Genomic DNA, 13,164 nt, shown 5'->3' with positions numbered 1-13,164 from the left:
GCTACTTCCTCCACCTCTCCTCCTCCCATTTCACCCATACTCTGTCCTCCTGCCTCCTCCACCTTTTTTTCTCCTGCTGTCTCCCTCTCACCTTGTGCTCCACACTCACTCACATCATTCACACAAACACCCGGTGTAACAGAACTCACCCCGTCGGGGTCGGACACAGCAGCGGATCCCCGCGTCATCATCCGCGGAGCTGTACTCGGCCGCTCGGAAGCCGCAGCCGCCACCGGGGGGGGCGGCGTCCCGGGCGCCGATGTCCCGGGGACCGGCGTTCCGGGCGGGGGGGGGGGGACCCCCCCCGCGGGGTCCGCCGCCACGGGGGCCGCCCCCCAGGCAGCGGCTCCCCGCCGCTCCGGCCCCGGCCGAGCAGCGGGAGTCTCTCCCGGGCCAGGCGGAGTCGGATCACCCTTGTCTGGACAGGAGCTCACGGTGTGTCCCCCTTTCCCGCAGCCGAAGCACTTCATTACTGACGTGGTGGCAAAAATCACGTATTCATAATCATCTACTTTCACTTGGAAACGAAGGTTTAACTCTTCGTTTCTGTTGTGAAGTATCATATAAAGTTGTCGGCGGTGCGACACAACGTGTTTCAGCAACGGAGACTTACATCCAGACAGGATCTTTCTGACAGGTGAAACCACCTTGCCGTGTCTAGAAAGCTCTCGAATTATGAACTCGTCAGTAATAAATGGTGGGATGTTACTCAGGACCACCCTAGTTGCGGGCAGCGACAGCGGGAGCACCTGCACCAAACTCCCACACACCGTGATTCCCGTCTCAACGACTTGGTTCACCTTCTCCACCTGGTCCAGGAAGATGACCACCGCGCTGTTCATCCGAGCGGCCGATCTCACACTGCTGTGTCCGACTTTCTCCCCTACAGCCAACCCGATCTCCTCCACGCTGCAGGGGAACCCAGTGCTGATTTTAATCCCATGTTTCCGCGTCAGGGATTTAAAATCCGCGCCGGCCATGGCGTCAGCCACGCCGACGGCGAGACGCCGAAACAAGGGATCAAAAAAAAGAAAAGAAAACCCCAAACCCCTCAAAAGAAACTAAATGTGAAACGGTGTGAAACTATACAAATAAACTATGTTAAATCAAAACCCATCACCATAAGAAAAAACGGAAAAAAAGTCACTCAAACACTCGCACCTCCACCTGCTCACAGCTCACACTCCCAGCATGCACCGAGAGAGAGAGAGAGAGAGAGAGAGAGAGAGAGAGAGAGAGAGAGAGAGAGACAACAACCTTCAGATACAAAACAATCAATTTTTTTAAATGTTTTTGTGCTTCTTGGTTTAAATCTTCTGTTTTCCATGCGTGTGTTTGTAGTACCTTGACGTCACTATCTCATGATGTACACAGACATCAGCTGTTGATTTGAATCTCACTCTGATCATTATAGACAAAGTGTTGCTCACTCCGCTCATCTCATCTCTCCTCACCTTCAAATGGGAGTCTCGGTTTGACCTCTGACCTCCGCACAGCAGGTGTTTCCATATAAACATTCAGCAACAGCCTGTTTAATATTAACTCACAAACACACCATCAATCACATCCACATGTTTTATCTGATGAGCTGAATGCATGAATAATCGGAGCGAACAGCATCACAGCAGGAGGAGGGCGAGGAGCAGGAGGAGGAGGAGGCAGCGGTATAAATACAGCTGGGGGAGAAACCACAGCTTATGAAGAACACGAGAAAAAAACAAGAAACCCAAAGGAAAACAGGAGAAAAGGTGCTGAAACAAACCAGACACCAAAGAAGAAGAAGACGAAGAAGACAAAAGGGAAACAAATCTAGAAGTTTTGTGAAGTAATTTCTGCAGCATTTCAAGTAAGTTCTTGAATAAATTGATTCAGTTTTTAATGCATTTAGTTTCTGTGTCTGTTTAATTAATTTTTATAATGATTTATTGTTATTTTGTTTTTGGAGATGGAGAGCATACGAGCAGTCGTCTACCTGTCTGTCTGTCTGACTGTGATGACATCAGTTTGTCAGGGTCAAAGGTCATCTGAAAATCAGCTGCAGTCTGTGCCGGATGATCCGATCATCGGACTGTCCACCAGCGAACTGGTGAGTGTTTCCTCCTCTGACAGGAGCCCACGTCTTTATTCAGAAACAAAAACAATTTCATTATATTTATCTGCTGTTACCATTGAGTGAAGTCATTTTAGGGGGAAAAGGTGTAAACTGTGAGCAAAATGTTTTACAGTTTAATTAAGTTGAAATTGTCCTCAAGCTTTTGCTCTTCCGATGTTTATTACATCGGAAGAGCAAATCGTGAAGACACTATTTCAAACTGAAGTTAATAATGTTACATTAGGCTGTACACATTGATATATAATTTATACTACTTGAGATGAAATTATAAATTAATGTTAAATTAATGGATGAATAATCTTTTATAATAAAAAAATGAAATATGTGAAGTTAAGTCAATTATAAACATTTAATACAATAAAATGGATAAAGATATTAAAACAAAATCAGTTTTACCATGAAAGGAGTCAAGTGTTTCAAAGTCAATGCTATGTTTTCTTTTAAAAATAAATGTCATAATTTAAAATGTTACAGCATATTTATTATATATTATTATCAATATTATTATTAATCATTATTGTATTCTAATATATTAATTAATTTCCCTTCTGGGATTAATAACCTTTTTTTTTTTAGAATATGAATTTCAATGGTGAATGGTTGGAAATATTTTAAGCTCAGACTGAAAGCTTGTCAAATTAAAATATTTTTGAAGAAACTGTGCTTTAAAAAAATTAAGATGTGGTCAAGGTTAAAAATATTAAAATGTGAATATTCCTCAAAATGGAGAGTTTGCCAAAATAAAACAGATACAATATTTAAAATCAGATCAAACATATCAAAGAGGGGAAAATTTGATAAAATAGATTAATTAAATGTATTCATTACAGATTAATAAAAAGATAATTAATAAAAAGATTGACTGATAAATCTATAACTAATAAAGTTGAAACATGCTGTTGGAAAAAAGGAAAGTAATTTAAATGAAATTAAAATGAAAGTTAGAGTAACTTTTAGGAAACAGTGAACCTGGATGAGACATCAAGTCTGAGAAGTTGATGATTGAAGTAAAACTGTTTATTATTTTTAGACTATCACACTGATGAAATGTCAATGAGCAGAATCCTTCATGATAATGAAGTTCACGTCATATTAATACGATCTTGGTCAGGTGAAGCTTTGAAAATGTAATTAAAAGGTCAATGAAGTCCAATTACTTGAGGCAGGAAACCTAAGAAACACAGAAACACCGACCAAGGTCCAGCTTTATTTCTATTTATTAGAGGACATTTCAGAATCTGATAAAACAGGTTTTTTATGTAACACTTAATCCGTCTGCTTCGTCATGACTCATATTTGTATAAAAACTGAAGCTTTTGTTTGTTTGTTTGTTTTTAACTTATACTACTGAGGAAACATTTCATTCCAAAAGCCATCAACATCCTGAACAAATACAAGATACAGGATGTGCAGTTACCATACATTTTTAAAGACCTTATACTTTTTATTCTTATGCGTATTTTGCATATTTGCACTTTTTACTTACTTGTTGTTTTTACTTGAATTGTTTTGCACAGAGCACAGGAGAACCTCTACAATTTTGTTGTACATTGTATAATGATGATAAAAGGCATTCAATTCAATTCAGTTGAATACTCTAGCTTTCCTGTCCGTGGTGAGTTGGACAGCAGCTCTGCAGCCTGAACTCCTCCTGGGGGATGTTGTAATGCTCAACATGCTCATCTTAGCCAGTAGTAGAAAAGAAAACCATTGAAAGTTGTTTGGAGTTGCAACACTTGTTGAATCTTTGACTTTGAGACTGAAACAATGTCACAAACTGTTGGTAAATCTATCTGCCAGGAGAGTTCACTCATTCAAACTTTCCAAAACTCCTGCAAAAAAGATGCATTAAGAGAGTGCGTCGGAGATCTGGGATGGTGGACGGGAGCACTGAATTTCATTCTTGCAAAACAGCATCAAATATTTTTTGCTTTTCCACAATCATATCCACATACATTTTAAGAAATAGTTTAAAACCTAAATAAAATGAATGTGCAACTGAAACTTTGTCTATTTAAGATTCAAGAACCTGACAGGAAATTAACTCTTAGGTGGATGTTTTATATTTGTTCTTTGTCTAGTGCATAGAGCATCTAAAGCATTCTGGATTGTATCTGATTGAATAAAGAGGAAGGTTTCCCACATTTATCAGTAGCTTACACATGCATGTGATAAGAAGCACAACCATAAATCATCAGACGTGCTGTGACATTGATGTAGAACAGTCTCCATTATCTGGGTAAGAAAAACCAGCTGACCTGAAGAAACCCAGGATGTGGCCCCACATGTAAACAGACGTACTAAGAGATGTTCTCTTGCCCTCCGATGACACAAGGAGCATATATTCATTACAGGTGCAAACAGCATCCATGTGTGTGTTTGTGGGTGACTGTGTTAGTGTGTTTGTGTGTTCAGGCTGAAGCTCTGCAGGGTCTGCTGGACGAGGCCGACAGCAGAGTGGCTCTGTCTGTGGAGAAGAAAGCCAGCGTCATCCCACGGGTGAGAACCGGGCTCGTAGCCATCAAATATGATTGCAATTACTTCCACTACTAATATTAGTTGTATTGATAGTAATAGTACGAGTACTGCTAATGGAAGGTGACAAAAGCAGAGTTTTAAAATGACACTTTCTCCACAGAGAGGGTTGTATAAAGATATACGATAAGATCGTCTCAGCTCAGCTGATACAGGTAGACTGGGGTTGGGTTTAAGCGGGTGGGGACTCAAACTACAGCCACTGCAGCTGGTCTTGGCCTCTATAATCATGGAAAACGTATAGCATTTTATTCCCGCAGCATGTATTGGTTGCTCATCAGTTGGTTAGGCGTTGGAACAGTGAGCCTGACTGCGCCGGCTATCTGTCCTCCATCCTTGTGATGGACTGATTTCATACCCTGTTTTGTTCAGTCACATTGCCATTTCACACAGCATTGATCGTGCATCCATTATGATTCTGTTGAAATAAAAGAGGTAAAACAGCAACATAACAAAATGTTACACCTTCATCTGCACGGCAGGGCGGATGCAGAAACAATATAGCCATTAACAAACTCGCTCTATCACTGATGTTATTGATTGTATGTGAACTTCTGTTTGGGTTTAGCCAGTTAACTTTTCTTTTCTTTTCTTTTCTTTTCTTTTGTTCTTGTTTTTTAAGCCCATTCAGGTCAGATGTAATTCTTTATGACCCATATTCAAATGCCTCCATGCAGTTGCAACAATCCAGGTCCCCATCTGATTAAATCAGAAAAGAATCCTAGATGTAATTTCATACATAAGAGAAGAGATGCATGGTTTGGAACACCACTGCAGCTCCATTCAAAGTATTATAGTGATCTTTGTCCTCACCTTTCATGGTAATCATGTAGATTGTATCCTCATCTTTGCTGCTTCCAGAGATGTGGTAGGAAGTAAATCATCTCTTAAGCCCTCTGTTCAAGTGAAAGTAAATAGTCAAGCCAAAGCAACAGTGAAGGCAGATATCAGGAAGACAAATCCTGTGTCACAACAAAGAAAATGTTGTTTTTTATTTACATTGTGAATTTACTGTGGTGAGATTTTCACACTAATGCTTTCCCTCTGAACTAAAGCCGCTCTCTGTCCTCTCAGTGTGACGTGGGTGAGCGCTGTGCGATGAAGCACGGACCTCGCATCGGGCGACTCTGTGACTGTCTGAGAGGAACGGCCTGCAACACTTTCTTCCTGCGCTGCTACTGAACACTCACACACATTAGGACTTCTATATTTATGAGGACTTAAAACTCTGGCCCTGAACCTAAAGTCAGGTCTTCAGTTTTAAAGAGACCACACTTTTGTTTGTCCTCACAAGGATAGAGGTGCACACCATCACACACATTTGGCTGTCTCTCTGCATGACTGTGTCTTTTTTTTAAGTGTCCGTGTCCGTCCTTCAGAATCATTTATTTTTGTTAATAAAGATTCTCCACAAAGCTTTGTGACTCCAGGAAATTGATGATTTATACAGCACCTCTTTAGAGACACAAATACCCCACGTGCCCAATAATCAGATGTCAATAACAGAGTACTGAGTGATTTATTTGCATCGTTAAATCAACATAATCTTACCATAATATTGTTTTAATGGGTCACTCTCTCCCAGCGGTCAAATCTGATTATATTTGAGAAGAGTGGTGATAACAGAAGTTATATAAGAAACTATGGTCCATGGATGACTGCCACTACGCAGTATTTATTATGCCAGTGCAACGGTAACCGACACGTCACATATGTGACTATGTACCTGCATAGAGTGCAAGAAGACGTGTCCACTTTGTTTACTGCCGCTGGCGGTCGGGAGGGGACGAAATAAAAGTCTCAGCAATAGCCGGTGATAGTTTCTGTGTTTTGTAGAAACACGTTGGAAGATCAGATTGGCCAAAGGTTCAAAGCAGTCGTGTAATACTTTGCTGCTCTCTTGGCAGACAAGACCTTTGCATGGCAGCTGACTGAAATGGTGAATGAGAAATGTTGTAAAGCTCCTTGTACAACAAAGCTAAGGTTCCAAAGGCCCTTTATCATCTCTGATTCCCTGCCAGTCTGAGTTTGCATGTTTTCCCCATGCTTGTGGGAACCATAGTTTCTTTAAGTCCAAAAACATGCATGTCGGGTTAACTGGTGATTGTCCATAGAGTTGAGGGTGAACATGCATGATTGCTTGGTCTCTGGTTGCCCCTGTGGGAACGAACTGGGCCTCAACCATATGAAGAGGATGCAGAAAATAGATGTTTTTAAAGTTCATTCAGTCCAAGGTGAATATTTGATTAAAAGGTGATCAAGACAATGACAATTAGGCTAAATTGGGCTGAAATATGACACTGAGATTGTGAAGTTGGCTGTTTGGAGACAAAATGGTGAGCTTGGTTCATTTTACTAAGAAGGAAGCAGATATGCAGCACAAACCGTATTTGAGCAGGTGTTTATCACAAAATTGATTTCTTACCACTCTTAATTCACAGATTAAAGTTGGGTCTTTCAAATGGTATAATTACATTTATGTCAAATCTGGTGAAGAACTGATCGAAGGTAAAATGTAATCATGTTTGATGTCTTGACCAGCAGAACCCTAACAAAGGTCACTGAGTCGCTATAAGAGTTTTCTGTGACGTCATTCTAAAAATATGTTTTATGCTGCAGATGGATGTAAACAAGCAGAAACAACAAACCCAGTCAATGATGGATGATTGATCAGTCCTTCCTAATCAGACCCCTGATGAGAGCGATTAGCCCAAGGGCCTCATCACGCGACACCTGCCGCAAACTTTCTAAAAAAGACACATTAGCAGCAGCAGCAGCAGCCGCTAACTTCTCATTGAAATGTATAACAATTTACATCAGCTGCTGCAGGACAATCAAGTGAAATTATTATCAATCCCATTAGTTAGCATGATAAAAACAAAACATAGATACCAAATAAGAAATAAATATTTAATCAAATAACCTTTTTTTCTTCAGCTTTAGCGACTTCCCTAGGCTCTGACTTGTCTCTAGACTGTTTTGATCCTATAGACCTCCCTGAGCTGACCTCACTCGTTAATAGAGCTAAGTCTACCACATGTATGTTAGACCCCATCCCGACTCGACTATTCAAAAATGTTTTTTCTCTTATTGGTGTGACAATACTGGACCAAATTAACCTATCCCTAAGCTTAGGATATATACCACAGGTTTTCAAAGTGGCAGTAATTAAACCTTTACTTAAAAAACCTTCCCTTGACCCAGACACCTTAGCTAATTATAGGCCAATTTCTAACCTTCCATTTGTATCTAAAATTCTGGAAAAGGCAGTTTCAAGCCAGTTATGTGACTATTTGTATAGAAATGATCTGTTTGAAGTCTTTCAGTCAGGGTTCAGAATGCATCATAGCACAGAGACAGCACTGGTTCGAGTTACGAATGACCTTCTTATGGCCTCAGGGATTAGTGTCCATACTGGTTCTACTGGACCTCAGATAAGGGATTAGTGTCCATACTGGTTCTACTGGACCTCAGATAAGGGATTAGTGTTCATACTGGTTCTACTGGGCCTCAGATAAGGGATTAGTGTCCATATTGGTTTTACTGGACCTCAGTGCTGCTTTTGACACTGTTGATCATGGCATTTTACTGCACAGGTTAGAGCATGTTGTTGGGATTAAAGGGACAGCTCTACGTTGGTTTAAATCATATCTATCTGACAGGTTCCAGTTTGTTCATGTACATGAGGTTTCTTCAGAACAGTCGAGGGTCTGTTATGGTGTTCCGCAGGGTTCAGTGCTAGGGCCAGTCTTGTTCAGTTTATACATGCAGCCGTTGGGAAGTATAATCCAGAATCACGGCATACACTTTCATTGTTATGCTGATGATACGCAGCTCTACTTGTCTATGAAGCCGGATGAAACAGAACCGTTAGTTAAACTTCAGGCATGTCTTAGGGACATCAAGGACTGGATGTCCAGAAATTTCTTGCTTCTAAATTCAGATAAAACAGAGGTTATCATTCTTGGTCCAGAGCATCTTAGGAAGGGATTAGATGGTGTTGCGATGGCTTCCAGTGCAACTGTGAGAAACCTTGGTGTTGTTTTCGATCAGGATTTGTCGTTTAAACCATATGTTAATCAGGTTTGTAAAATAGCGTTTTTCCATCTCCGTAATATTGCAAAAATTAGGAAAATCCTCTCGCAGAGGGATGCAGAGAAACTAGTTCATGCGTTTGTATCTTCTAGACTGGATTACTGTAATGTGTTGTTAGCAGGATGTCCAAGTAATTTGCTGAATAGGCTCCAGCTGATCCAGAATGCAGCAGCAGGAGTACTGACAGGAATTAGCAGGAGAGACCACGTCTCTCCAGTGTTAGCGTCGCTCCATTGGCTACCTGTAAAATTCAGAATTCAATTTAAAATTTTATTACTTGCATATAAAGCCCAAAACGGCTTAGCTCCGCAGTATTTACAAGATTTGATAGTGCCTTATGTTCCTGGCCGAGCTCTCCGCTCCCAGGGTGCAGGTTTACTCGTAGTTCCTAGAGTATCTAAATGTAGATTTGGAGGGCGGGCGTTCTGCTATCAGGCACCATTACTTTGGAACCAACTTCCAATCTGGGTTAAGGAGGCTGACACCACCTCCACCTTTAAAACTAAACTTAAAACCTTTCTGTTTAGTAAAGCTTATAGTTAGTGTTTAGTAAGCCTCTAGCTGGTGTTGGTAAATCTCTAGGTAGTGTAAACTTTAGTGTGTTAGAGTCAGTAGTCATAGTCGCAGCTATAGAACAAAACTATAATAGTTAGTCTCAAATATAGCTTCGCGGTAGATATGCTGCTATAGGCTTATGCTGCAGGGGGGCACCGACATGATCCGCTGGGCGGTGCCTCTCACCCTTCTTCTCCTCTCCTTTTCCCTGCCTCTCTTCTCCATTACCATTTTTATTTATTATAAATATCTCATAGCTATCATTTTTGTCCATCGTTCCTGTAGTTTCTTGTGCCGGCCCCCCTTTTTTTCTCTTTTGTGTATGTTTGCAGGCCGGAGCCTCAGGAGCTGCGTTCTGGCCTCTGGTCATCCCGCTGCTGCTTCCACCTGCCTGCTGTGTGCTGTCGACGTCCCTGACTCCCCCAGTCTGGCCTTCGGCAGGAGGGTCCCCCCTTATGAGCCTGGTCCTGCTCAAGGTTTCTTCCCTCCTAAAGGGGAGTTTTTCCTTGCCACTGTTTGGCTTAAGGCTTTTCTCCCACTAAGGGAGTTTTTACCTGCCATTGTTTATATAATAATTGCTCGGGGGTTTATGTTTATGTTTATGTTTATGTTCATGTTCTGGATCTCTGGAAAGCGTCTAGAGACAACATCTGTTGTATTAGACGCTATATAAATAAAATTGAATTGAATTGAATTAACCTGTTGCAAGGATCCCTTAAATTCAGCATGCTGGCATTTAGCAGGTCGAATGAAGTTAATTCAACGGTGAATTGTTTATTCTCAGTTACCAGATTGATTAGCAAGATGGTTAGGTTAGTTGACGGGCTGTTAAGTCCAAAGGTGATTAACGAACAGGTGGGTTAGCAAGTGATGGTGATCTAGCACCTTGATCGGATCAACAGTTAACGTATCGGAGTAATTAGGAGGTTAATTAGAAAAGCAACTGTATCAGTGAACAAACTGATTTGCAGATGAGGCTGATAACCAATGTAGCCGACACATTTGAGCCTAATCAGGGCATGTCAGTCCTGAGACTGGCAGGCTGTGGGGGCCAGATGTGGCCCACATTTCATGAGCCAGTTCTGACATGGATTACAGCAGATCTTGTGAGGGCTTTGAGGTGAAAAGAAAAGAAAAGAAACTGGGACTTGAGTGCTCGCATTTAGACAGACACACTCACCTTGAGTCAATACACTCAATCAAAGCCCCAGGTGGGCCAAAAAAAACTAGATTGGAGCAAAACATTCTTTGCTATCAGGGAAGAAAGTCTGTAAACTAAACTTCAGATTAATTAGATTTATTAGCATTTCTGTCACCAAACTGAAGAACAGATCCGTTACAAGAGTTTGGTGGGAGAAAGATAGCAGGTCAGTCATGCCTGTTATTTGATTCATTAACAGATAAATCAAAACCGATGTGACTTAAGCAGCTATAAATTGATGCCAGTGTATTTTTTTCTATTTCCCAGCTTCATTTGTGTTTTCCCAGCATGCAGAAAACTTGCTTCAGCTGATCCTCACCTATAGCGTCACAATAAGTCTGAGCTGATATATAGAAGCTTTTAATACAACCGTGGATCAGACAGAAGCAGCTTATCAATGAGCATCACAGGCAGGGTGGCATTTAGCTTCCAGCATGCAGCAATCGAAGATAAGACAGTAATTACTGCAGCGAACACACAGATCGCAGGAGGAATGACAGCTTTAGTCATTTAAATCATTATCTTGAAGCCAAGAAATTGTTTTGTTTTTGTGAATTTAAAATGAAGCAAAACTCTAATAACTACTATCAAAAAGGCAAAATGTTCTTCCAGCTGACCTATGATGCACACAAAAAAACAAAAGATAAAAGATAAACTCTCAGTTTAGCTTAATGGCAGCAAAAACCAAATGTCTGAGTTAAAAACCAGGGGTGGGAACTGTGGGAAACATGTTTCAGTCCAGCCGAGCGTTAAACGTGCAACATTAACCTGACTTGAATTCAGGTGGACAAAGACGTTGACTTGCAAATGCAGTCCGACACTGTTTTGAAACAGTGTTTTCTAACAAATACAGTATGGATGAGTGCAGATGAGTGCAAGAGTGCAGATGTGACTTAAGCAGCTATAAATTGATGCCAGTGTATTTTTTTCTATTTCCCAGCTTCATTTGTGTTTTCCCAGCATGCAGAAAACTTGCTTCAGCTGATCCTCACCTATAGCGTCACAATAAGTCTGAGCTGATATATAGAAGCTTTTAATACAACCGTGGATCAGACAGAAGCAGCTTATCAATGAGCATCACAGGCAGGGTGGCATTTAGCTTCCAGCATGCAGCAATCGAAGATAAGACAGTAATTACTGCAGCGAACACACAGATCGCAGGAGGAATGACAGCTTTAGTCATTTAAATCATTATCTTGAAGCCAAGAAATTGTTTTGTTTTTGTGAATTTAAAATGAAGCAAAACTCTAATAACTACTATCAAAAAGGCAAAATGTTCTTCCAGCTGACCTATGATGCACACAAAAAAACAAAAGATAAAAGATAAACTCTCAGTTTAGCTTAATGGCAGCAAAAACCAAATGTCTGAGTTAAAAACCAGGGGTGGGAACTGTGGGAAACATGTTTCAGTCCAGCCGAGCGTTAAACGTGCAACATTAACCTGACTTGAATTCAGGTGGACAAAGACGTTGACTTGCAAATGCAGTCCGACACTGTTTTGAAACAGTGTTTTCTAACAAATACAGTATGGATGAGTGCAGATGTAGCCTCGGAACATGATCGGGTGAAGTGCAATCCTCTGTACTTAACATGATTGGATAAAAATAACCAGGCACACGGAAAATAATAATAATAATAATCAATTTTATTTATATAGCGCTTTTAAAAGATCTCAAAATGAACAAGAACAAAAAAAGGACGAAAGAGCATTATTGTATATTGTGCTGGTCAACAAACTCCAGAAGAAAACCTCAGTGATAGACGTAGCAACCCCAAGCGTTAGTAAGATAAAAAAAAGGGCATGATAAACTGGAGAAATACCAAGTGCTTAAGGGAGAGATGGAAAAGATGTGGAAAGTGAAGGCAACCGTGGTGAGATTGGATAACTTGGAGCAGTGACCTCCAAGCTGGGAGAACGATGTCCAGAAGTGGGCCTGAATGTTTATCTTTCCAATGGTTTCAGATAACTCAGTAAACTGCAGCTTAACTTTGATCCTCTCCAAGTTTTCAGTCAGTTGTGTCCTTTTGTCCTCGTACTCGCTGAAGGGTAACAGCCTTCCTTTACCTACTATAATTATAAAAGGCTGCCTGATCCTTTTCGTCTCTTTTTCAATTAATACGTCTGTGTAAATAGTTTTGCCCTTTTTTTTATCAAGACAAAATATACCTTAAATATCTGGCAAGTACTGGTAATTATTACATTATAAATGCTAACAGTGTGCAATGAGAAAACTAAAAAACAAACAAACAACAGATTTGAAGTTTCATCATGTTTATCTTCACAAGCAGCTTTAAAGCAGAATCCTTACAAACACCAGGAAACTGGACCACATTGCACCAGGAAACTGGAACATATTACACCAGGAAACTGGACCACATTGCACCAGGAAACTGGAACATATTACACCAGGAAACTGGACCACATTACACCAGGAAACTGGACCATATTACACCAGGAAACTGGACCATATTACACCAGGAAACTGGACCATATTACACCAGAAAACTGTACCATATTACACCGGTCATGAAATCACTACACTGGCTTCCAGTGAGTCAAAGGATAGAGTTTAAAATCTTCCTGCTGGTCTACAAAGACCTGAATGGTCTTGGACCAAAATATATGCTGGATCTGTTAGTTCCCTATGAAGCTCCCAGACCCCTG

General features: G+C 40.8%; 2 protein-coding genes across 2 annotated transcripts; both read left to right on the top strand.

Moving 5' to 3' along the window:
- The first annotated feature begins 1,707 nt into the window (after window positions 1-1,707).
- LOC133461437 (cocaine- and amphetamine-regulated transcript protein-like) lies at window positions 1,708-6,023 on the top strand. Its single transcript, XM_061742348.1, has 4 exons — window positions 1,708-1,846; window positions 1,946-2,086; window positions 4,529-4,612; window positions 5,723-6,023. The coding sequence occupies exons 2-4, from the start codon at window positions 1,946-1,948 to the stop codon at window positions 5,828-5,830; spliced, it is 333 nt and encodes a 110-aa protein (XP_061598332.1). The 5' UTR covers window positions 1,708-1,846; the 3' UTR covers window positions 5,831-6,023.
- Window positions 1,946-5,830, top strand: cart4 (cocaine- and amphetamine-regulated transcript 4). Its single transcript, XM_061741685.1, has 3 exons — window positions 1,946-2,086; window positions 4,529-4,612; window positions 5,723-5,830. The coding sequence occupies exons 1-3, from the start codon at window positions 1,946-1,948 to the stop codon at window positions 5,828-5,830; spliced, it is 333 nt and encodes a 110-aa protein (XP_061597669.1).
- Window positions 6,024-13,164: the final 7,141 nt, after the last annotated feature.

This window comes from Cololabis saira, chromosome 15 (assembly GCF_033807715.1).
Source record: "Cololabis saira isolate AMF1-May2022 chromosome 15, fColSai1.1, whole genome shotgun sequence".
NCBI classification, from domain to species: domain Eukaryota; kingdom Metazoa; phylum Chordata; class Actinopteri; order Beloniformes; family Belonidae; genus Cololabis; species Cololabis saira.
The sequence above is the reverse complement of the archived record's forward strand: the minus strand, read 5'-3'. Positions and strand labels throughout refer to the sequence as shown.

What these genes read in the sequence shown, in the direction of transcription:
- LOC133461437 (XM_061742348.1), top strand. Translation starts at nt 1,946, where the DNA reads ATGGAGAGCATACGAGCAGTCGTCTACCTGTCTGTCTGTCTGACTGTG. An exon ending in GACTGTCCACCAGCGAACTG is followed by an intron (nt 2,087 to 4,528) that starts GTGAGTGTTTCC and finishes TTGTGTGTTCAG; the next exon opens with GCTGAAGCTCTGCAGGGTCT. An exon ending in AAGCCAGCGTCATCCCACGG is followed by an intron (nt 4,613 to 5,722) that starts GTGAGAACCGGG and finishes CTGTCCTCTCAG; the next exon opens with TGTGACGTGGGTGAGCGCTG.
- cart4 (XM_061741685.1), top strand. Translation starts at nt 1,946, where the DNA reads ATGGAGAGCATACGAGCAGTCGTCTACCTGTCTGTCTGTCTGACTGTG. An exon ending in GACTGTCCACCAGCGAACTG is followed by an intron (nt 2,087 to 4,528) that starts GTGAGTGTTTCC and finishes TTGTGTGTTCAG; the next exon opens with GCTGAAGCTCTGCAGGGTCT. An exon ending in AAGCCAGCGTCATCCCACGG is followed by an intron (nt 4,613 to 5,722) that starts GTGAGAACCGGG and finishes CTGTCCTCTCAG; the next exon opens with TGTGACGTGGGTGAGCGCTG.